We start from the raw sequence: 24,778 nt of genomic DNA, 5'->3' as shown, positions 1-24,778 counted from the left end.
TTCTCCATATCTCTTCAACTGAATGACAATTATCAAAGTTCTATTAAAGAACTCATCAATTTTCTCTGACTCTTTCATCTTGAGTTTCTTGTACTCACTTCTTAAGGTTTGCAAACGCACCTTGACGACTTTATCTTTCCCCTTAAAGGAATTTTCGAGAATCTCCCATGTCTCCTTCGCTGTTGTTGCAGTCGAAATTTTCACGAACATATTTTCATCCAGACACATGTGGATTAGAGAGAGTGCTTGTTGGTCTTTCTTTCTTTTCACTTTTTGAGCATTCGTCAATTCCTCCTCATTCTCTGGCTGATCATATCCAGTTTCTACCATTTCCCATACATCTTGGGAACCCAACAAAGCCTTCATTCTAATGCACCAATTATCATAATTTTCCTTTGATAATTGTGGATATTTGTATGGGATCATTCCATTCAACATTGTAGAGAATTTTTGCTGGCTCTGATACCAATTTGTTGGATCAAATAAATAAACTTTCAAAGGTAACAGAGGAAGAGTATAATTGATGGAAGAAAATTCTCTTCTAATTCTCTTGCATTACTACTTTGTATTGATAGGTATTTATAGATTACAGATATGACTCTTGGTAAACTATATTAACTCTCTATAAATGCAGATACAGTTACAGATACAGAAATGACTCTTTGACACTCTATAAATACAGATACAGAAATGACTCTTGGATAATACACTGAACCACATTAAAGACTCTATTAATTATAAGTTTATTATTTCAACATACGTTAACATTATTATAATTTCAGATTAATAATATTATAAGTTATTATTGTTATTATTGGGTTATAGACGATTCACTTTAGTCAATTAGGTCGGGGTTTTTATACAATTAGTTATTATGATCATTCGAAATTTAAGAGGATCTCTTTTAAATTGGCTCTTAAGTTAAAATTTGAGGAGAGAGGGTAAAAAATCCACTTCAACAATCTCTTAATGACTCTTCAAATTACTAAGAGCCTATTTATCCTCTCTATTAATAGAGAGCCTCTCTCCACATCTTAGTGTCTCCTAACTTCATTTTTTATTAATAATTTATTATTGATGAGTCTCTCTCCTCACAATGTTGGTAAATATAATAGTAAATAATGATCTTAATAATAAAATAATATTTTTTGACTTAATAAAATAATAATTAATGAGTGAATATAAAGAGTATTGTTGTAGATGGTAATCTGGGAATGCGGAATAGTGATCTGGATCTTCATCGGGAAGGTCTGGCTTCTTCGGGGATCGGCTCTGCGTGGGGAACGGTCCCTGCGGACACTCCGAAGATTAAGACAATTAGTGGTTCAAGAGAGTATGGTAATCAAATGTGAGTGAGGTAGGAAATTAGTTACCCGATCCTTTCTTCTTCCTTCATTGGTATATTTATAGCGGATTGATTTGGGCCTGTGGGCCTCCTGTTGTCCTGGCCCAGTTGCTGGTCGGGCATTGTTTGGCCTCTAGGGCCTAAGTGATATTCCGAATCAAGTAGTCCCCCCCGACGAGGTTAGCCGAGTATTGTATGCGAGGAGACGCAGATTTAATAGGATTATTCTCTTCTTAACGAGTGGTTGACAGTTGGATGAAAGGTGCTCGATTTCCTCATAGAGACCTTTCAGATTGATGCATGCGCTTGTGGGTTTTAGTGCGCAATTTATTGCCCCTTCATTAAATGCTCTTGCACGCGCCGTAAAAAAGACTTTGAATGTCGTGCCTTGCCGGTGCCTCCACTTTTGGTTAGGTATAAAATGCAGGGGGAGGCTCTATTTCTGTCTTATTTCGTCAAATTCTCCTCCCATTACAATTTGGACGTTTCGCTTTTCCTTTGGAGCCGCTGTTTTTTGTCGACCGTTTCGTCGGTGCTCCGTCGTTTGCTCGTGCTTACTGGGCACCGGGTATATTGATTTGATGGCATTCTTCTGAAGATTCTCCACGACGCTTGTCATAACCTGTTCGAGGTCAGTCGAAATGCTTATCTCTCATGTTTTTAGTTCTTTTGTCTAGTTTGTTTTCTTTCTGGGGAGGGGGAGTATGTCAGAGGGTTCTTCGCGGGGAGCCCTAAAGCGACTGCCGCCAGTGAAACCGGGCGACTTTACACTCCGTGACGTTTCCCGAAAACAATCTGTAAAGCGAAAAAGGCGAGTAGGGATGGCGGAGGAGGGCGGTGCTGTCGCTGGAAAGAAAAGGAAAACCGTCGTGGTACGCGCGTCGCCCAGCGTTGAGCACCCGCCCGGAGGGCCCACCGCTGGTGTCCTTAAAGGAGTTGTGGTTGTACCAGAGGGAGTGATTACCGAAGAGCGACCTTTGGCTTCGATCTACGAACAAATGCGGGAAAAGGTATGGACAAGGTCACCAGGTGTGACGAGTGTGGACGGTAAACGCTTTGAGGGGAGGCACCGTCCGAAGAGGCCGGAATTATTTATGGTGGACGATGCCTATAGTATTATTGTGTCCGCAGACTTGGCCGCTATTTCCACCGTGTATCGACTAGGGTAGCCTTATGAGTTGGTGGTGCTGGAGGAAGATGATCGCGCTCATCACGTGGGCGGGGCAAACGAGCTGGTTGTCTATGAGAAGCAGTTGGAGTCGGGGATGCGGCTACCTTTGCTTCCCTTCTTTGTTGAGGTATTAAAAGAGTATGACTTATGTCTTGGCCAAATTCATCCGAACGGGTGGAGGATGATGGTGGCGTTTTATTCTTTATATCGGTCGGTCGGATACCGAGCTACTGGGCTAGTATTTTGTGAGTTCTTTCGGCCGAATAAAGGACCCCGCTCTTAACACGTGACCTTCTCTCACCAGAAGTTCAAGGTACTCGGTGGCTTGAAGGATAAGATCCTCGAGTTTAGGCATCGGTACTTTCTAGTGCGGAAATTGGATGGTGACTTCCCATTCCGCGTGACATGGAATGAGGATCCCATGGATTCGGGCAGGTGGCTAAAAATGTGACAAATGTTGCCATCGGAGGAGCATCTTATAAAGTACTTAAAGGGGTTGCCGACGGACGAAGAAAGTAAGAACGATGTCGATGAGCTTGTGGGACATTTTCTGGCTGCTGGATATTATATCTGGAAACAATGGCGAATGGCCCAGCTAGCTGGCTGGTCGCAAGCGGATTTCGAAAAATGGAAATGCGGGTATCATTTTTCGTTCGGAGAGCTAGCGGAGTTGGAGGCGATAACCGTAAACGTTGCCATCGTAGATGAGGGGTCCGGGTTGTAAGTTTCATTCCGTAGTTCTAACGTGCTTTTCTACTTTGAAATATGTATTTACCATGATGTTATCGATGCAGGTCCAGGTAATCCTCGTGTTAGCATGGATTTTGATCCGAACGAGTTTGGTGTTGGCCTCGAGACTGTGGAGGAAGCCTTCGCTATTCCATCCGGATCCTTGGCCTCGTTCTCTTTGCTTGAAGATGCGAACCAAGTGGTGCAGAGTATGGGGGCGTGCTGGCCGTGGATGCTGACACTGATGTTACTGGCGACATACCGCAAGGGATGCCTGTTGTAGGGGGTGAGGCCGAAGAAAATACGGAGGTGACTGCTGCGGAGAAGGAATAAAGCAAGCAGCAACTGCAAGGACCCGTTACCCGAAAACGGAAGAAAGATAAAGGTAAGGCTGTTGTTGGGATTGAGAATGAAAAGGTGCGTGTTGAAGAGGATGCCGTTGGGGGGCACGAAGGCTCTAAGCGAGCGTGTACTGATGGTGGAAACGAACTGGAGGCAGGGATGATGGATCGGTTGGGCGATCACCCAGAGATGATGAAAAGAATGGATGCCAAAATTGCTAAGTTCCGGGAATATGTGATGGGCTTGTCGGTGCATTCCAATATGGTGACGTCCGACCTTGCGAGGGCGATGGCTCGCATCGTAAAGGTGCTCGGTGAAGTGATGCGGATGGACGGTGTGTCCAAGATGAACCTGGGTGTGGAGACTCTGTCGGCGCTTGGTGTGGTAAGTTCTTCTGATCCTCTTGCTTAGATTCATTTCTGACAACTGTGCCCTGAATTGCCCAAATTTTATGTAGGCCGTTCAAAATGCTAACAAGGTGTTCGACATGTGTGTGAACGATGAAAACCTCTTTCGCGATATGGAGCAAGGTCTGAGTAACGCGGTGAAGGATCTGGAGACGGTGAATGGAAAAGTAGCCGCTGCTGGGGAGCTGTTGGGGCGCCGAGAGGGCGAGATTGCTGTGCTGACCGAGAAGCTAAAAGCGGAGATGGGGTGCCGACTGGAGCAGTCGAGAAAGTTGGCACGCGCAGTCGAAGAACTTCGTTTCTACAAAGTTTTGTTTAGGGCGGCCACACTATGGGTTCGCCGAGTGAAGGAGCAGGTGCACGAGAGGGCGAGGCAAACAACTGCGTTATCTGCTGAGAACGAAAAGCTTAGGCAGGATCTTGAGGCAGCTAAAAAGGAGGCCAGGGAGTTACGGGCCCTCGCGGGAGATCGCGAGGAGAAATTGATCAAGATAGACCGGATGATGCTTATCACTGCTGCCTATGCTGCTGGGCATAAAATTCCTCCGGAGGTCATCTTCTCTCCAAATGTCTATGACAAGGCTGCCCAGGCGAAGGCCGTAGAGTTCTGTGGTAGCTTTAAAAAGAAGTAGTTGGAGATGGAGGCGTCCTCCTCCACATGATGCCTTTTTTTTCAAATATGTAATAATGTTGTTGTACGGTTTATATCTTGGAGGATCTTTTGGCAGTTTTATTTTGATCATTATCTTGCACTTTTGATTTGATTTGAGACTTCATGATGTGTTTGTCAAGTCTTTTCCATTCTCACTATAAATAGGAGTCGGTTTTTTGCTTATGCTTCTCGTTCAAAACTCCGTTCTTGCTTTTAGTACTCGTATCCTCGCTATTTGCTTGCACCTATCTTTGCGATGTCGCTTCGGGATGTGGTGGACTCTGCCAAGGTGCTTGAAGTGCAAAAGGCCATCTCGGTGATGCCTCATCCCTACGTGTATTGTCCCCCAATGGATGATCATGAGTTGGATAGGAAAGTGCGGTATGCCTCCCCGGTGTGGATGAATCGGGGTTTCTCACGGAGAAGCCGAAACAAGGAGAGTGAGAGTTTCGCGCCCTATACTGGATCTGCGACAGACTCATGTGACATGGTTATCAGTGCCTTTTCTTCTACTGAGAAGAAAGCTTGGTCGCAGGATGGGATTGGGTACCTAATCCCGACGAGTCAGTGGTTCCCGTGATAAATCCTCATCCTGCCTGGGTAAGGAGACTTCTTACCGACGAACTAGACAGAGTTATGAACCTCCCTCTTGTGCTGGAAAATCGCCATTTTGGTCACCATGCTTCGCCGAGCTGTCCCCATGGGGCGACGTTTGTCGATCCGCAGAAACCTCGTAGTGTGGTTTTTCTTGAATTTTCGAGACAAGGGTTTCTGGGGCCTATTCCGACCGATCCGGCACATCGAGTGACGCATGTCGGGAAAGCATGACTATACCATAGGAAGAATGGTCATAACACTGATGAATGTATTGATTGGCGAGCAGTGCACCAGGCCCTCATGGATGTGGAGGCTATCCCGAACCCCGACAGTGTCCGTGCTTCACTTGAGTGATTGTGATGTGCTTTATCTGTATTTTTTAATGGGCGTAATTGTGGATTTCTTTCTGTAATGAACTTTGGTATATTTGTCGTTATGATATTTATGCGCTTATGCAGCGTTGCTATTAGCCATTTTTCTCTTAATTGCGTAGAAAATTCCTTCTTCAGTGAGTGTTGTAGGTGCACGTGTAGTGTTGCTTAGCGGAGAATAAATCGAGGTATTCGCTCATAAACAATTGGTGACAAAATGAGATTGTTTTAGGTGACTATGAAGGCATTGGAGGTGCTCGATGAGCCTTTTGGTAGCACTTTGATGCTTTTGTAGCGGGGAACGCATTGTGGTGTCCGCTTGTAAATAATCGATAACAATATGTGATTGTTAGGCAATTACGAAGGCAGTCGAGATGCTCGATAAGCCTTTGGATAGCATTTTGATGCTTTTGTAGCGGAGAACGCATTGTGGTGTCCGCTTGTAAACAATCGATAACAATATGTGATTGTTAGTCGATTACGAAGGCAGTCGAGATGCTCGATAAGCCTTTGGATAGCATTTTGATGCTTTTGTAGCAGAGAACGCATTGTGGTGTCCGCTTGTAAACAATCGATAACAATATGTGATTGTTAGTCGATTATGAAGGCAGTCGAGATGCTCGATAAGCCTTTGGATAGCACTTTGATGCTTTTGTAGCGGAGAACGCATTGTGGTGTCCGCTCGTAAACAATCGATAACAATATGGGATTGTTATACGAAGGCAGTCGAGATGCTCGATAAGCCTTTGGATAGCATTTTGATGCTTTTGTAGCGGAGAACACATTGTGGTGTCCGCTCGTAAACAATCGATAACAATATGGGATTGTTAGGCGATTACGAAGGCAGTCGAGATGCTCGATAAGCCTTTGGATAGCATTTTGATGCTTTTGTAGCGGAGAACGCATTGTGGTGTCCACTCGTAAACAATCGATAACAATATGTGATTGCTCGAAAAAATGAGAATTCTTTATTCATGATTCACATTACAGGGGGCTATTGATAATACTTCTTCAGTGTCTGGATGTTCCAGCTATTGTCATAGACCAAGCCGTCTAAAGAGGCGATTTTGTAGGCTCCGTTGTGGAGAACAGTGTCGATCTTGTATGGCCCCTCCCATGATTGACCGAGCTTGCCATGAGCTAGCGGGGACTGGGCAGCGTCGGCGTCTCTGAGCACAAGATCTCCGACTTGAAAAGTGCGGGGACGAACCCACCTATCATGATAACGCGCTATACTCTGCTTATGGGCCGTGATGTGTAATAAAGCATTAAGGCGTTCTTCCTCTAGGCGCTCACTTGCTTCCGCAAGCTCTGCGTTGTTGTCGATTTCTTCTAAGGTGATCTGCCGAGGAGAACGAAGGATGACCTCAGATGGTGCCATTGCTTCTGCCCCATAGGTGAGGAAAAAAGGAGTGCGCCCTATGCCCGAATGAGGGGTTGTGCGGTATGACCATAATATTACCACGATGTGGTTAGGCCATGCTCGGCCTTGGTCGGATAAGCGCGTTTTAATTCCTCACAGGATTGTTCGGTTGCTCACCTCAGTGAGGCCGTTGCTCTGAGGGTGTGCCACCGAGGTGTATCGCCCTTTGATACCCCATTCTGCGCAAAATTCGCGGAATTGACTGCAGTCGAGCTGCCTCCCGTTATCGGTGATGAAGGAGTTAGGGACCCCAAATCGGTATATGATTGTTCGTTTAAGGAAACCGATTACGTTGTCGGCAGTTATCTTGGCGATTGCCTCAACCTCGATCCATTTGGTGAAGTGATCGACTGCCACTACTACAAAGCACTTCTGCGCTAAAGCCATCGAAAACGGGCCGAGTAGGTCAACGCCCCATACTACAAACGACCAAGGTGTAATAATGCCTTTGAATGGAGCTGCCGGGGCATGATGAGTAATGGCGTGCAGTTGACATGCCTGACAACTGCGAACTAGACGCATCGCATCGGAATCCATGGTCTGCCAGTAAAGCCCCTGGAGCCGGGCTTTCTTTGCAATTGTTTGGGCACCTTGATACGAGCTACAGACACCCTGATGTATCTCCTTTAGACAGTGATCCCCTTCCTCTTCTGATATACAGCGCAACCATGGGTGTGTGGCGGACTTCCGATAGAGTAAGCCATCATGCATTGCGTATCGCCAGGAATGCCGAACCACGAGGGACGCCTGCGTTCGATCTGCGGGCAGTGTTCCATCTTGAAGATACCTGATTATCGGACTTCTCCACCCGCTAGCCGCAGCATCCACCGTGTCGATCCGTAGCGAGCACTCTACGTGAATGGCCGGGGCCATAACAGTTTCGATGAGGGTATGCGGATCGCTGGATTGCTCGCCTGCTGCGAGAGCGGCAATAGCATCCGCCTCCTCATTCTCCTCTCGCGGTACTAGTATGAGGTCAAGGGTTATGCCTTTTGCTTTGAGGTCATTGAGCAAGGAGGTGGCGAGGGCCAGATATTGGCACATCGTCGGATCTTTTGCCTTGTAGGTACCGCTGACGTGGCTAACGATGAGCTTTGAGTCCGAGTATATCGTCAGATGTCCGTTCACTATTGTTTTCGATAATCGAAGAGCTGCGATCAAGGACTCATACTCTGCCTGATTATTCGTGGTCGGGAAATCGAGCCGGACGGTGTACCGTATGCGGAGATTATCAGGTCCCTGAATGGCTACGCCTGCGCCTGCCCTCCCTGGAGCGCAAGACCCATCTATACTCATGGTCCAGACGTCGCTGTTGTGAGCTTTTGTTGTCGTGCGGTTGGCAGTAGACAATCCGGTGAATTCTACGGTGAAGTCGGACAGTACCTGAGCCTTGATCGTCGTGCGGGGCTCAAATCGTACGTCAAACTGGGATAGTCGAACTGACCAGTTGGTGATTCGACCGGAGACCTCTGGTTTCTGGACGACCTTCTTCAGAGGGTAATTGGTCCTTACCACAACCGTATGCGCTTGGAAGTACGGTCTTAGACGCTCGGATGCTTGAGTTATGGCGAACATAGCCTTCTCAACCTCGGAGTATCGGATTTCGGCTCCTTTCAGAACTTTGCTCAGAAAGTAAATTGGGTAAAGCTCCGTCCCCTCTTCTTGAGTTAAAACGACTCCTACCGTTTCATCGGCGATGGTGAAGTACAAGTGAATGTCCCGTCCTGGCTTTGGCATCGACAGTAGTGGGGGTGTGGCGAGGAAGATTTTGATGGCGTTGAACGCGGCCTGGCAGTCCGTAGACCACTTAAAGGGATGCTCCTTCTTGATCGCTTTGTAAAAAGGCAAACACCGATGTGCCGAGCAAGAAATGAAACGTCCCAAGGCGATGATCCTTCCGTTGAGCCTTTGAACCCCCTGCAAGTCGCGTGGTGGCTCTATTGCCAAGATTGCCTCGATCTTCGCAGGGTTGGGTTCGATGCCTTTCTCTGACACCACGCATCCTAGGAATTTGCCGCTGCAAATTCCGAAGAAACATTTCTCCGGATTCAGCTTAAGGTTGTAGGGTCTGAAAATCTTAAACACCTCCGCCAAGTCTCGCGGGTGGTCGCCCTCTTCAGCGCTTAGGACCACCATATCATCAATGTACACCTGTACTGTCTTGCCGATGAGATGGGCGAACATCTTATCTACTAACCGCTGGTATGTGGCCCCCGCATTCTTTAACCTGAAATGCATGACATTATAGCAATAAGTGCCTTCATGCGTAATGAAGGAGGTTTTCTCGGCGTCGGCTGGGTCCAGAGGGATTTGCTGAAACCCAGCGATGGCATCAAACTAAGACAGGATTTTACGACCAGCAGTTTGGTCGAGGAGCTGATCTATATTAGGCAGCGGGTAAGAATCCTTGGGGCAAGCTTTATTAACATTTGTAAAATCTACACACATGCGGTACTTTCCACTGACTTTCTTTACAAGTACAACGTTAGAAAGCCAGTCCGGATAGTGGACCTCGCGAATAAATTTTATAGCTAGGAGCTTGTCAACCTCTGTCTTCACTACGGCTTGCTTGTCCTTCGCCTGTACTCGCATCTTCTGCTTCAAGGGCTCTATAGAGGGGTCGATGCTCAATTTGTGCACTACTTGATCAGGTGAGACCCCCATGATGGCTTCGGTGCACTAAGCGAACACATCTGAATGCTCTGCTAGGACAGCCTTGATTTCGTCGGTCAAAGGGGACGTGAGCCTGGTCCTAATTTTCACTATCTTGGTGTCCCCGAGAACACAATCGCTGACCGACTCGATTGGTATGGGATTGTAACCCCTCATATCCATCAGGCCATCCTCCAGGTAAAGCGCTGTCCGAGGCTGAGTCGCCTCCCACTGCAATCTCCTTGGATGGTGATCCTTCCGTGTTGAAGCGGCAAGGTCAAGCATAATCCGGAGATATCAACCGTGGCCTTCAAGCTAGCCAGCAGAGGCCTTCCGATGATGGCATTATAGGCCACGGGGATATCGACCACCACCCATTCTGCGGTATCCTCGATCTCCTCGACACCTTCGGCGAAGATAGTCGACAGTGCGATGACTCCCTTTACTAGGACTTCAATTTCCGACAGGCCAACCAGGGGGAAAGTCCCGGCTCGGAGGGCAGTGTGAGTATTCTTCATTGCGCGGAGTGCCGTCCAGGTGAGCAAGTTCACCGAACTTCCTGTGTCTACCAGTACTCGGTGCGTTTTAAAGCCGACGATGTTGATAGTGACAACTAGAGCCTCCGAATGGCTTGTCCAGAGCGGTGGTTGCACCGTCAGGGTCTGACCGATTGCCTTTCTTTTTCGGGAGCTCTCCAAAGGCGCGCAGAGTGCTGGTGCCCCCTCCCTTATGACGTGGATTTCCCCGTGGTACCTTGGCTGTTTTGGCTCATCTACTCGGCCTGCTTCCCGTTGCTTCGGGCTCTGCTCCCTCTGCCTGATTGCCTTTGGTGGCGCGCCCTGCTCCGTGATCCGCTTAATTTCCTTCTGCAGCTGATAGCAGTTCTCCGTGGAGTGCCCGGAGGATTTGTGATAGTTGCAGTACTCTTTCTCGGTACGGGTCTTGCTCTTATCGGCAGATGGGATCTGATGCGTGAATCGGTGAGGCTGGCTCTGAGCAGCGTAATGCACTTCCTTCCCGCAGGATCGATCTCCCCTACGCTCCAGGTTTGCTCGCTCGGCCCGAGCCGAAAAAGGCATTGGGGCCTCCTTGCGGGCTCGGCCCTCCTCACGTGCTTCTATGATCGGTCTGCCTTTTTCCTGCTTGTGCGTGTCTCCTCTGGCCTTGTCCCTGTTTGACTCTTCGTATCCTGCGGTCCGGTCGCAATCGTCGTACCTAACGAAGGTTTGTACCATGGTCATGAGCTCTTCGAAAGATCTTGGCATCTTTCGGAAACATTTCTGCTTCAGAGGCTCGCATGAGGTTCCTTTTGCCAGGGCGTCATGAGCCACCTCTAGGTTAAGGCTTTTAACCTGTGAGGCCATATGGTGAAACCTAGAAAGAAAGTTGCACAGCGGTTCAGTTGCTCGCTGCTTGAGCCCGTTGAGGTCCGAGCTGATCTTCCTTACTTTTGCTGCTGCGGTAAAACGGGAGAGGAAAAGATCCTTTAGGAGATCAAATGAGTCGATCGACTCTGGAGCAAGTCCTCGATACCACTCTTGCGCACTAGATGAAAGCGTGGTCGGAAAAACCTTGCACATGATGTCCTCGTCTTTTGAGTATAAGTTGATGGTGCTCATGAACGATGCCACATGGTCGTTCGGGTCCTCAGTCCCTGAATACTGGGATAGTCGAGGAGCTTTCCAATCCCGTGGGAACCTCGTCTCGATGATCCTTTGTAATAGTGGCATTTTGCTGGAGGTGATGCTTCCTCCCATGACGCCCCTAAGGGCCCTCTTGTCAAGAAAACGTTGGATCTTTAGTTCCAACAAGTCTTCGCTATTCGCGGCCGCTGCCTCCTCGCGCTGCGCACCGCCCTCACCGGCCGAGGCGGCCCTGGCCCCTCTTCCTGCGAGGACCCCGGGTCCCGCAGCCTCTCTTGGCAACACCCCCTCTCTTTGTATTTCTGCTGCTTCTTTAAGGTATTGCCAGATTTTGGCGTTCTCCTCCTGCAGGCTCCTTTGTTGGTCTATGATCTTCATCTGAGCCGCCGTATGAATAGCCTGGGTTGTTTGAAATCCTTGTATTACACTAAGGAGTTGTGTGGTATTGTAAGTCTCTTCTTCTTCAGGGCTCACCTCCTCCATCAGTGGCCCCAGGTTTCTGGGGGAAATTGGAATGTTTGGAGTGGAACGCTCGATGTTAGTCATGGAGCTAGTTGCTCCTACTTCCGGTACTATCGTCGAGACAGAGTCAGTCGGGGTCTGCATTTCGCTTGAAGCTCCGAGGTCACTTGTATTCCACGCTCACCGCACCAAATAATCTGGGAATGCGGAATAGTGATCTGGATCTTCGTCGGGAAGGTCTGGCTTTTTCGGGGATCGGCTCTGCGCGGGGAACTTTCCCTGCGGACACTCCGAAGATTAAGACAATTAGTGGTTCAAGAGAGTATGGTAATCAAATGTGAGTGAGGTAGGAAATTAGTTACCCGATCCTTTCTTCTTCCTTCATTGGTATATTTATAGCGGATTGATTTGGGCCTGTGGGCCTCCTGTTGTCCTGGCCCATTTGCTGGTCGGGCATTGTTGGGCCTCTAGGGCCTAAGTGATATTCCGAATCAGATGGTATATCTTAGTAGCTCTTAAATCACTAAGAGTCAATTATTTATATTATTTCTAGAGAGTGCACTAGGAGGTTATTGGAGATGCTCTAATTATAGATATTTCCACATTCTACATATATGAATTAAATTTTTTATTATTTGAATCTTCTAAACAATTCAACTTACTTACTTTAATTAATAGAATTAATCCTAATTACTCTAATTAGTAGAATTAATTTCAGATATTAATTCTAAATAATTTTGTATTGAGTGGTTATATTCTAGTGGTTACTTATTAAAAAATGCTTCCGGGACAAAGTGTTTAATTAAAAAAAATTTATTATACAATATTAATAAAGACAAATAAGTGTTATTGGCGAACTATTACTTTATATAGTGAAAGAATGAAAAATAAATCGATTAAATATCTTGATGGGTTATTATGAGTTTAATATAAGGGAGCTCATCAGTAGGAGTGTGCATCCGTTCACAACCGGAGCAAAAAAACCGAATACCCAAATTACTAAAAATTGACATCGACACCGAATCGAATAATAGGTAAAACCGAAATATAACTTTTGGTTTGGTTCCATTTTAAACCGAATTTAATTAAAAAAAATAAAAAACAACAAATACAATTCACTATATTTCCTTATTAAATTTATCTCGAAAAAAATTGAGATACTTTCAAAATATATCTGTATTGGTTTATTATCTCAACAATTATAATAATAAAAATGTAAAATCAAATAATAATAATAACAATAATAATAATGTAGAATATGTAATTCAGTGCGGTTCGACTTTTTTACATTTTTTGGCAAACCGAACTGAAAACCGAATTGGTGGTGACAACGGGAGTGGGGATGCATTCCCTATTCCGCCCCCAATATTTTCGGGGCGGTTTCGGAGAATCTCTAGAAAAATTTTAGGGATTTTTTAGTGTCCACTGACGACAGGGAATCCCCAAATCCCAAATAAAATTAAAAAATTAAAATTAGTAGTAAAAAAAACAAAAAAAAATGTATTAGACTAGTATAAGTATTAGCAAATGTCCATAAAAAAAAGTAGTATTGGCAAATGTTGATGGGGTTTGTTGGTCTTGTTGAAAGTTTTTTAATATTGATAATATGTACTACATTAAAGTTAGATGTTTTGGTACATATAAATCTGTGTTTTTGTATGGTGTTAAGATAAGATATGTTCTTCTTTCCATGAAAGAATTGAGCATCATAACACATGTTTTATACCATGTGTGTTTTGCTGACCACGAGATGGAAAAGAGACAATCTTGCATTTTCCTAGTGTGAGACTTACATCGCGAAATCATGATTCCTCAGCATTCCTTATCCTCAAGGACCCTTAACTTATTCTAGAAGTATATGCTAATATGACTATCTTGGAAATGTCATCTTTAGGTTAATATGATAATTCCAACCAAATAGAAGTCGGTTGGATGAGCGAGTTGGACTATGATGGAAAAGATAAAATAAGAGGAAAATATATCCATGAAGTTCACATCTTAAGAATTTATGTATTTCATCATCAAGACACTTATGCACATGTGCATATTTGTGAAAAATATAAGAACTATAATGTTATTACAGCGGATTTGATGTGGAATATAGGATAAAACATACACTAGGGACGATCCATGTTCAAATATGAAGATTATATATCTCCAACGAATATATAGTCCTAAGTTTGATACATGCACATCGAGCAACTATATGCTCCAACAAGCATATAACACTAGAACTCTCGATAGTATGTCGGTCGCACAAACTATTTGCTAAAGTGTGGATAAGATTGAGATGAGTATTGCTATGTTCCATTACATACGAGTGGAAGATGTTAAAATTTATTTGGGTTATGGGCCGAATAAATAACCTGGCCGAAAAATGGAATCGGGCCAATCCATCCAAAAAGATGGAGGATTATAGTTAAGGTTTTATAAGCTAAACCTAGTTATAAATAGATAGCCATCTAACCTTAACCACAAGGCTAATCAAATAGTTGATTCCATAGAATATATAATTCTCTTGTGCCTCTCCCTCCGCTTGCACCACCCCCTCTCTCTCTGTGTCTAACATCCACTTTAGTTCGTGGATCCACCGTTCTCACCTCGTGACAAATATCTAAGTGGGTGATACATGATTAGTCATATGAGATGGTTGTTGATTCTATTCTTCCGTTGTTTATCTTCTTAAAGGGTTCTACTCTACAAAAGGTAAGCCTTAAACACGTATTTGTATTATGATTATTTGTTAGGATAATCCATTCAATAAAATTATCCTTCTAAATTTTTAACATATTTCTTTTTTAATATTATTCTTATTTCTATAATATTATTAGCTTAAACACCGTTCTCACGTATTTGTATCATTACCCAAAGAACAAGGTTTCACCTCATTCAATAAAATTATTATTTGTAAGGTTTAATTACAAGTAGATGTCATGTGGTTACACGGATTTACAGATGGGAATCTGTGGTATTTTTCTTTACAAACACAGTGGTTTGTAAAATTTTACATTTTTTTACTTTACCAAATTTAGCCGATAACGACCTCAAAATGAAAATTTTCAAGAATTAAAGTTGTGTAGTATCGTATTTACTATAGACCCATATTTTTAATTTTTTTAAAATCATCATTTTTGGAGTTTTCTCTCTCTAAACATTTACTTTCTCTCTCATAAAAACAACAACACCTAAATGACCTCAAACCTAAAAAGTTGAAAAATTAAAGTTGCTTAAAATATCATTTAACTCTTGAAAATTTTCATTTTGAGGTTGTTATTGGTTAAATTTTGACAAAGTGAATCCAAATGTAAAATTTTACAAACCGTGCAGAACAAAATACCACATGTGCCCATTGGCGAAACCAAAGGACGTCTATATGTAATTGACCATATTTTTAATTATTATTTAGTTATTTAGATTATTTTATTAATTTGGATTGTATTGCTTAAATTCCAAATATAATCTTGTTGTTTTGCCGCTTTACAAATATGTCCTTGTGGGTTTTTTTTGTTGCTAAAAGAGTACTAAATTACTCGCCATTATAACTAAGAATTTTTAGGTTAATATTCCCAATTTTAATTGTTAATAATCTCAATTAGAAAATTTCAAGAATTAAATTTGTTTAATATCATATTTACCATGGAACTACGTTTCAATTTTTCCAAATTATAATTTTTGGAGCTTTCTCTCTCTAAACATGCATTGTCTCTCTCCTAATAAAAAAAACTTCTAAATAACCTCAAAATTAAAAATTTGAAGAATTAAAACTGATTAGAATATCATTAATTTGCAAATCCATGAAACCATTTTGATTATCTTTGGAATTTTTTTTTTTATTTTCATAATTTATTTATTAATTAATTTAAAATATGTCAACGTTAGAAATTTTACACACTAACAATAACAACTCATCGTAATTTTACCGAACGCTAATTATTAACCACCTAATAACAAACAGTTAAATAACAATAACAGTTATTAGTTAATAGCCGAATAAAATAGACCTGAATTTACACACGAATAATAACAACTCATCGTAATTTTACCGTTATTAAATAACAACAACGGTTATTAGCTAACAACAGAATAAAATAAATCTGAAATTTGCTCAGAAACGGCAAAATAAGATATTTGTAAGAGTAAATTGTAGTCCAAATTTATAAGTAAAATGATTGACAAATAAAGGGAGGATTTTGAGAATTAATATGATATAAAAAGATGTGTGGTTTCATAGATATATATATAGATAGGGGTCTCTAGTGCACTCTAGAGAAGAGAGACAGTGTGAATAAGTAAGCAATGTTGACACATAAAGACGTGGAAGGATTGAACATTAAAAAAAACAGGACAAGAAAAGCTGAGTTGGCAATAGAGATAGCGTCACCTGATATTGCATTTAAATAAATGTTTTGCCGGCATTCTTTCATTTTGACTGCTTTAAATTTTGTTTGATAGTGCCACTCGTGACATGTAATAGAATTGGAACATTTTGTGGTACTAGATTGCACACGTGACTTGGATTTATGTTTCTTTAAGGACAAAACAAACATAGTGGTGGCCAATATCAAAAAAACATAGTGGCCAACATGATTTATTTTATTTTTCTCCATTAAAACAAGCTAAGATAGAAGAGAAATTCAATTGAGCATAAGCACAAATTATTTATATTCAGCAATACATGACAAAACCGTCTAACATTACTTTCTCTACGAATTAAACCCCTGTTTGGTTATAATATTTGTTTTCTCTAAGTGACGTTTAATTTATTATTTATTTATAATCTTAAAATATAAATTTCATCCCTTTAATATAAATTTTAAATTCTAAAATGTATATTATGTTATTAAACAATTGGTCAAATTTACTGTTATATTGATCAAACTTATTAATTGAATGTTAAATGTATAATAAAATTTAATTTAAAGAGAAAAGAACATTAAGAAAATACAGAATCTAAAGTTTCTAGGTAAATAAATTTAACAATCACTTATGTAGAGCAATATCAACGCTTAAATGAATGAAAATTAATGGCTATGATCAATTTGTAACCATTACTAAATTAGCATGTGATACATTCCAACACTCTCATTTTACTCTCTCTCTATCAATTTGGAGAGCTTGAACTCAACAGAGAATAATTCAATCCAGAAACACTCAAAATCAATATTTTCATCTCATAATCTCCCAACAATGGAAGCTGAATTTCTCTATGAATCATCACTTTCATCATCAAATCAATTGGATTTTCACTATTTTGATCCCAAAATTCATCCAAATTCAAATGGATCATCATCTTTAAATCTCATGCTTAATGTGGTTCATCAAACTAGTTCAACAACTGTGAATTTCCATGATAATTATAAACGCAAACCATTTGTACAAAATGGTGGGCATGTTCAACCCATGTTCAATTCATTTCTTTTTCACCATACTCCAAATCCCATTGAAATTATGGGTTCAAATCAGAGCCAAATCAATTTATATAAGAAACCTTTCAATAGGGTCGGGCAAGGTCGCGAGAAGAACATAATTATAGTTAAGGGGAAAGGGTCAGTTGAAGAAGATAGGTACAAAATTAGGAAAATCCAGTGCAAATTAACCCATTTTTTCTTTGTGATATGATATCTCATATATAGGAAAATCTAGTACACTGTTTTGCAGGCTTCAGAGTCAGCTAGTGGACAAGTATGGAGAAACAAATAGGCGCAACCATTTGGATTATAAATAAATTGCCACATCGTGTATATATGTCACGTGTCACAAATTGTGTCATGTGACAAAAAAAAAATTTAACAAATCGGTTAGTTTTTCATCCAAAATAGGTTAAATATCACCTATGAGAATGCTGCAAGGGGCAAATGATAGCACATGATGCAAATGACAAAAATTGGGATACCACATGGACTAAATATGAGTTTAATCATTTGTTTACAATAGTTTGAGCTCACAAACTGTTGCAGTCATCGCTCTATATTCCGCCTCTACTATAGAACGATTTATAATAGTTTGTTTTTTTTAGATTTCTACAAAAACTGATTTTCTTGAATTACAATAATCACTCAACTGGGGGGAGGGGGGAGTTATTCCTCTAGTTTGAATTACAATAACCACTCAACCGGGGGAAAGGGGGAGTTATTCTCTCTAGGATAGAATAAAGCCGAATGAGCGTTTCCTTTAAAATATTTAAGAACATCTAAAGATATTGACGTCAGAACTTGTTTTGGATCTTTCATGTATTGGTTAAGTTGTAGTGTGATAAAAGATGTCAGATCTTGTAAACCAAGGTATAATAACAGTCTACTAATTATTCTTTTGCACCTCTCTAGCCGTGGGTATAAGCAGGGGCAACTCCAGTATTTTAAAGGCTCTAGACACTATCATATTCCATTTTTCAACAAATTTAAATTTAATACATAAAATATAATTAATTCCCGATTCAACAAAGAAGAACCAATAGAAGATCGAACTTTTCAGCAATTCGCAGTATTGTGGGAAAATAGATTTAACATCATGTACAAAACAATGCAATTTCAAACTTCATCAGTGAAAGTTGAGTTTTTTTTTAATATGTAGTTTTATGTTGGGTAAATTCTTAAAAAAAATCCCTTGTGGTTACACTTTTTTTTTTATCAATTTTTCATTTCTATGGTTTTTTTGTCCATATGGGGACTGCGAATTTTTTTCCGATCAGGAGATGACTCAGGTTTTTCGATTTGTTAAAACCAACGGGTTTTTACACTATTTAAATGACTGTTGATGATTTCAAAATTGAAAATTTCCAAGAATTAATGATATTCTAAACAATTTTAATTCCTCAACTTTTTAATTTTAATTTTGATATCATTTAGTTATTGTCTGATGAGGAGAGAGAAAACTCTGAAAATGATAATTTTGGAAAATAAAAAATTTGGTTCCACAGTGAAGTGGCAATAAACAACTTTAATTTTTGAATTTTTTTCATTTTGAGATAGTTAACTGTTATTTTTATAGTGTCAAACTAAAACATTCTCGTTTTTAGCAAAACAAAAACCCTAATCCTCGTTTGGACAAAAAAAAACCCACAAATATACCATTGACAAAAAGTGTAACAACGTGTATTTATCAATGACATCATGATGATCGTCCACGTTCTCCTCCTCTTTTTTCTTGTGTTTTAATCGTGATTCAGATGAACACTCCATAAAGCTTCCCCCCCCCCATAACTAGCTCCTATTTCATTTATTCTAAGATTGAACTAATATATCTGAAAGCAAGTGAAATATATGAAATGATTTTGTGAACAAACTTTAACTCTCATCCCTCAAGTTTGCACATCATAAGATTCATGCAACTACTAGGCAGAGATTTGGTTAAAAAGTCCACTAGTTGTAACTTAGTACTAATATAAAGTGTATCTATAAACCATGCCACATATTGCTCTCCTACCATTGACTTTGATATTTTAATGTAATAGTCTGGTTGAATATTATGGAGATATTGTCCGTTTTGATATAAGTTTTATTCCTCGAGTCTTACCATTTTAAAATTCATCTATATATTAGAGATACAATTTATTAATATATCTCAGTTACTTCATCTTTTTTTTACGTGAGATTTAGTTTATTTCTACAATATCAACATCCTTTAGATTTGCTTCATTCCAACCAGACATTACCCTTTCAAGATCATATTGTTACATTTAATTTGGCACATTAAATTTCTATTTCTTTGGAAAATTAGTTGTAAAATATATTACTCATTTCATCTACATGCATTTTGAACCGTTTCAAAGAATTTCTTTTATTCATTTGAGGTGATTATAGATAAATTGTAAAAACATCATTTCAAACCGTAATATAGTTTATTCTAAATATAGATTTAAGTTTAATTCTCTTCTTAATCAAGAGTTCAATGTAAAAGATCAAATTTATAACAATAAAAGATTATGTTTATTTGAAGCTTGTAGTACTTCATTAGAAAGAGACGTATAAATGCGGGAGGAGATTCCAACATATTAAAATAGAATCTCAAATCCTATTTGAAAGAGGTTGAAATATGGTCACCCAGGAATTTTCACATGCACCTTAGCAAGTGAATTTGCTCATTTATCGTTAGATCTAGGCTTATTAAATCTAAGCCTCAGGATGCTTTGAATCTCCATCTTAGGATTCTAATAAACCTAGATCTAACGGTGAATGAGCAAATTCTACATGCTCATTAAGGTGCATGTGATATGGTCACAATCTTAAATCCTTTTCGTAATTCTTTTTTATTTTTTCATTCCAAATAATAGAATAAAAATATTTATTAAAATTGAGAAACAACTTCTTGAAAGAAGAATTAAGTTCTATCAACTATTAACAACAACAAACTAACAATAGAATAAACAATTGAAGCAAACATGTGCTTTGTTTTATATACAACATCCCTTTGTTAGAGAGTTCAATCATGTCTCTTAGTTATGAAAACAAACACCGGAAAATTATGAAAACATTTTCCAGCAAACAAACGGGCCTAAGTGCGCCATATTTTACTTGTCCACGGTAAAAGTGGTAGTCCAAAGCAGCATGAATTCTAAATTGACTTGAGCAATTATATTGGCTACACTGAAAGAACATGCTACGTTTCCCTGTTTTTTACTACATCAAGAAATTAATGAATTCAAACAAAACAAAGTACATTACAGAGTAAAGATTAAGCAGCTTGAATCAAAAGAGGTGCTTGCTTTACTTTCATCTTTTCTCTTTCTCAAAAGAATCTTTGCTTCAAGTAAATTCTAGGTACACAAACACAATTATGCATTTGCTGTACAACAACAGAAGAAAATAGTACCAAAAAAAACAAAGTTGTAGCTGTACAAGTGAACAATACAACTGCTAAGCATCAGATAATGTTGGTACAGTCCTACAATGCTCCTTTAAGAAGCTACAATCCTACTACAATGCCTAATTTCTAAAAGACTAGTACTAGTGCTACACATCCTATAAATCTTATGGCTTCAACATTATTGCAGCACACTAATAATTCATGAAATAATGCTGCACCATCTACAATCTTCTCCAAGTTATAATTGCAACTTTTTTAGCCTCACAAACCAACAAAAGTTCAAATTTTATGCAAGGAGGTTGATCTTATAGCAGATAAAACTTTAACTGTGAAAATTGAACAATTAATTGACAAATGAAAGTTCTATTTCAACATATGACTACTTCAACTGAGTCCTCTGTTATGAGTATATTTAGCTCTATGGTATGGGCAATCATGTTAGCTACAAATTAATTTCTTTTAATTGGAACAGCCAGCGAAACTCACCTCATCCCACCAGGCAGATATTCACTGGAACCAGTATATTGAGAAGCAGCACAGAGAATGAAAAAAGTCACAAGGAACTCATCCATTCCTGGTGTGAACTTATGCTTTTTGTTAAGAAGACTGTTCAAAGTAGAGCAACTTTCTAAACATCCCATCTCTAAAATTGAAATCTAATTCTTCATTCATCCAATATCTGAATTCAGGAAATGTTCTTATGCCCCAATTTCACCTTCACTTCCACTTCAACACTTCGTACAGATTTCACTGCAACTTGGTCGATTAGAGCACAAACTCAGCTCTAGGCTACAATCAATGGAGCAGAGTGACAAATGCTTCATGAACATGCATCTACACAAGCTCAAAGCTAGAATGCAATAATTTCCGTTGTCATTCTTGGCTGCATAGCCAGAGTTGTCTCAAAAGTGTCAGACAAAAGGCTAAGGGCAATGAATGAACTCACTATATGTTTACCCACCTAGACCAGCCCAATTCTTAAAAGAAATAAGTGCTTCCATTTTCCGGAAGCTCTTCTTTCTCAGTTTTGACACTTTGAGTTTCTTATGAGTCTCCATGAATGCTTGCTTGTACTTCCACTTATCTACAAAAATCTTCATCTCTTGAGATTTCTCAACAACCTGCATCACCGCATCAAAGAAACCCCCCTTAACCAGAGCATACAGGAATGCATCAACCAAATTTTGATTGAATTGCATTCCATTCTGTTTATCATTGGCAAGCTTCCGCTTAACCTCATTCCAAAGCATCAAAACATTGAAATATTTCTCCGCAGTTACATAACCATTAATTAAGGATAAATAGGTTTGATCGTTTGGTTCGAAATGCAGGAATGTCATTCTTCGAAAAGTCCTCTTTGCATCTTCAAGCCGCCCAGCTTTAATAAAAGCATGAATAATTGAGTTCCAATCATGTGATTTGACTTCAACACGAGGGTCCTCTACAACTTCATCCAAGAATGCAGCCATCAACTCAGGTCGATGATTCTCCATCAAACCTGTCATTATGGTCAAATAGCTTCCTTTTAAGTCCGGACTTTTCGCTTCTCTCATTTCCCTGAACAAAGTAAAAGCAGACTGAAAATCTTGGCCTGTCATGGATGCTTCTATCAAAGCATCATAGCTTCCAGCATCTAACTGAAGCCCAGCGTTACTTATATCCATGACTAGTTGAGTAGCTTCAGCAGTCCTATTCTCTTTGGAATATGCCTTTAGAATAGGAACATAAACCCCAAGCCCAACAATTCCACCATGAGCATCCATTTCATCAAGAATACTGTGTGCTTTATCAGATAATCCGAGACTTACACAAGCATTAATTATACCAAATCCAATTGATCTATCAATCCCAGTGGTTGTGTTTTCAATCTTTTGAGCTTCAATGATCAAATGCGCTAAACTCTTAACACTTCCATCTTTAATAAACCCTCTAACCAGTTCACAATAAGTTTCCTCACTGAAATTCGGATTCTTCCCGTACTCTTCACTCAAGCAACACAGAATAGTTTCTGAAACAGATTCTAAATTCCCTGATCTTACATATCCACTAATCAAATTGCTATAAAATACCTTTTTATCTGAAAAACCAAACCCACTCATTAAACCCTTCAACTCAATTATCTTATCTTTAAGCCCTTTCAATGCATACAAATAAGCAAGAAACCCTAAACTCCATTCATCAGGCTTAATGCCCAAAACGGACATTGTCTCAATAATCTTCTCAGCATCAATAACAGACTCAAGTTCTCTACAAGATCCCTCCAAAGCAGCATTACAAGCAGCCAAATCAGGTTTCAAAAATTCCAATTTCTCATCAGTAGCTATCCTACAACTCTCTTCAAAAAGCCTCAAAAAAGGAGCAAAATTGCCATTCTTTCTACTAATTTCAATAAGCAAAGGACCCCAGAATACAAAAGGCAAGAAATACCTGTTCTTAAACATACACCTGACCAAGGCAAAAGCAGGAGCAGCAGTATTAGCGCAACTCATAGAACGAAGAACAGAATGGGCGGTTTCGAAATCAAGCAATCCGGGAGTCTTCTCTAGAACATAAACAACAGAAGCATAGGCTCTTTTAAGATTGAGGGGATCAGCGAGAGAGGAGAGGTGAGTGATGAGAGAATTAGTGAGCGATGGAGAGGGAAAAGCAGAATAGGAGGTAAAAGATTTGAAGGATTTCCAAGCATCATCAGTGTTGTTAGATAGGAGGGAATTGTGGATAGTGGATTCGAGGGTTTGTTTTTGATCGAGGGTTAAGGAAGGAGGAGTTGTGGAGGAATTGGTGGTTGGAGATGGAGTTTTTTGAAGGGAGAAAATGGAGGGGTGAAGGAAGGAGTACAATACAGCAGTTTCAGCGGAAGAGGAGAGACGTCTGTGTTGAAGGAAGCTAAAGATCGATCTTTTCCACATTATGTCATCCGATAAATGATGCTTTGCCTCTCTTCTTCAAATATTTGCTGCAATTTACCGCAATATTTTTTCCACCTACCGCACTATTTTGACAATTATGCCCTCCTTATAATTTAAACTCAAAAAATCAAAAATCTCAAATCCTCTCAAATCCTCTCTACCTTTTTCGTTTTTCAAAAAACCCGACCTAAAACAACATGCCGCCAAAGCCAGGAGCGGATAAAGGCTTCATGAAATCTCCGGTAAGTTTTATTTTTAAAATTATTCAGAAATCACGGGTTCCGCCTCCGAATCGGAGGCGAAACCCGTATGAATTTACCCTAAACGGACTCCCTGTGCCGTTTCCGCCAGGGGTGGAACGGACGAACTGTCCATTCCACCCTAGGAGGAAACGGCACGACCGTTCGTTCCACCTTTAGGTGGAACGAACGGCGCCGTCGTTCCACAGTACGGTGGAACGAAAGGCGCAATCGTTCCACCGTACTGTGGAATGATGGCCGTGCTCGTTCCGCCTTACGGCGGAATGAGCGGCGCACTCGTTCCACCGTAAGGCGGAACGGTGCGCGCTGCCCGTTCCGCCGTAAAGCCGACACGAGCGCCGCAACCGTTCAGCCTAGCGGCCGGACGGTTGCAGCGCTCTGTTTAGGCCAAATTAGGCCCGAAATTTTGTTTTTTTTAAATAACTTGGTTCGACCCGACCTATGACAATGCCCAAGTATTAAAAAAATCGAAAAACGAGAAATTGAGTATATTTAAATAAAAATGCGTTATTTGCTTATAAATGTAAAATATTTTTGGTTTTTACAGGCTGATATTGCTGAGAACCGTTTTGGAAAGAGACATACAAGGTCACGTGTTGTGACTGCCTCTGCCCGGAGGGAACGGGAAGACCAGATATTGATGGGGGATGCCCAGAGGGAACAGCCGGAGGAGATGGCGGATGCTGTAGAGATGGACGGAGATGACTCTATGCCTCCTCAGAGTTCATCCTCTGTGCGAGTACCTACTAAGACCATACCGAGGGGTCCTGGCGGACGTTTTGCTTCTACAGCAGGGTCGTCTTCGGGTGAGAAATTTAAATTTACTTATTATTATGTTATTTATTCGTGATTATTATAAAATATACGAATATAATAAATGAGTTTACTGTAATTTCAGGTAGCAGCAAGCGCTCGAGGAGTGATGTGGAGGATGACTGGATCGTGAAGAGCCCGGTTCCTGGGGGTCCATCTGATGGTCTTGTGATCCCAAGCTTCCTGGGACATATTGCCAC

At 40.7% G+C, this 24,778-nt stretch overlaps 1 protein-coding gene across 1 annotated transcript; it reads right to left on the bottom strand.

Moving 5' to 3' along the window:
• Positions 1 to 20,201: 20,201 nt before the first annotated feature.
• On the bottom strand, positions 20,202 to 23,514 carry LOC136223818 (pentatricopeptide repeat-containing protein At1g69290). The gene has a single exon (XM_066011988.1). It carries the CDS (start codon positions 23,503 to 23,505, stop codon positions 21,550 to 21,552), a length of 1,956 nt encoding a protein of 651 aa, XP_065868060.1. The 5' UTR covers positions 23,506 to 23,514; the 3' UTR covers positions 20,202 to 21,549.
• Between the last annotated feature and the right edge of the window lie 1,264 nt (positions 23,515 to 24,778).

Source organism: Euphorbia lathyris, chromosome 3 (genome assembly GCF_963576675.1).
Source record: "Euphorbia lathyris chromosome 3, ddEupLath1.1, whole genome shotgun sequence".
Taxonomy (NCBI): Eukaryota; Viridiplantae; Streptophyta; class Magnoliopsida; order Malpighiales; family Euphorbiaceae; genus Euphorbia; species Euphorbia lathyris.
Note: the sequence above shows the minus strand (reverse complement) of the source record. Positions and strands in the feature narration are given on the sequence as shown.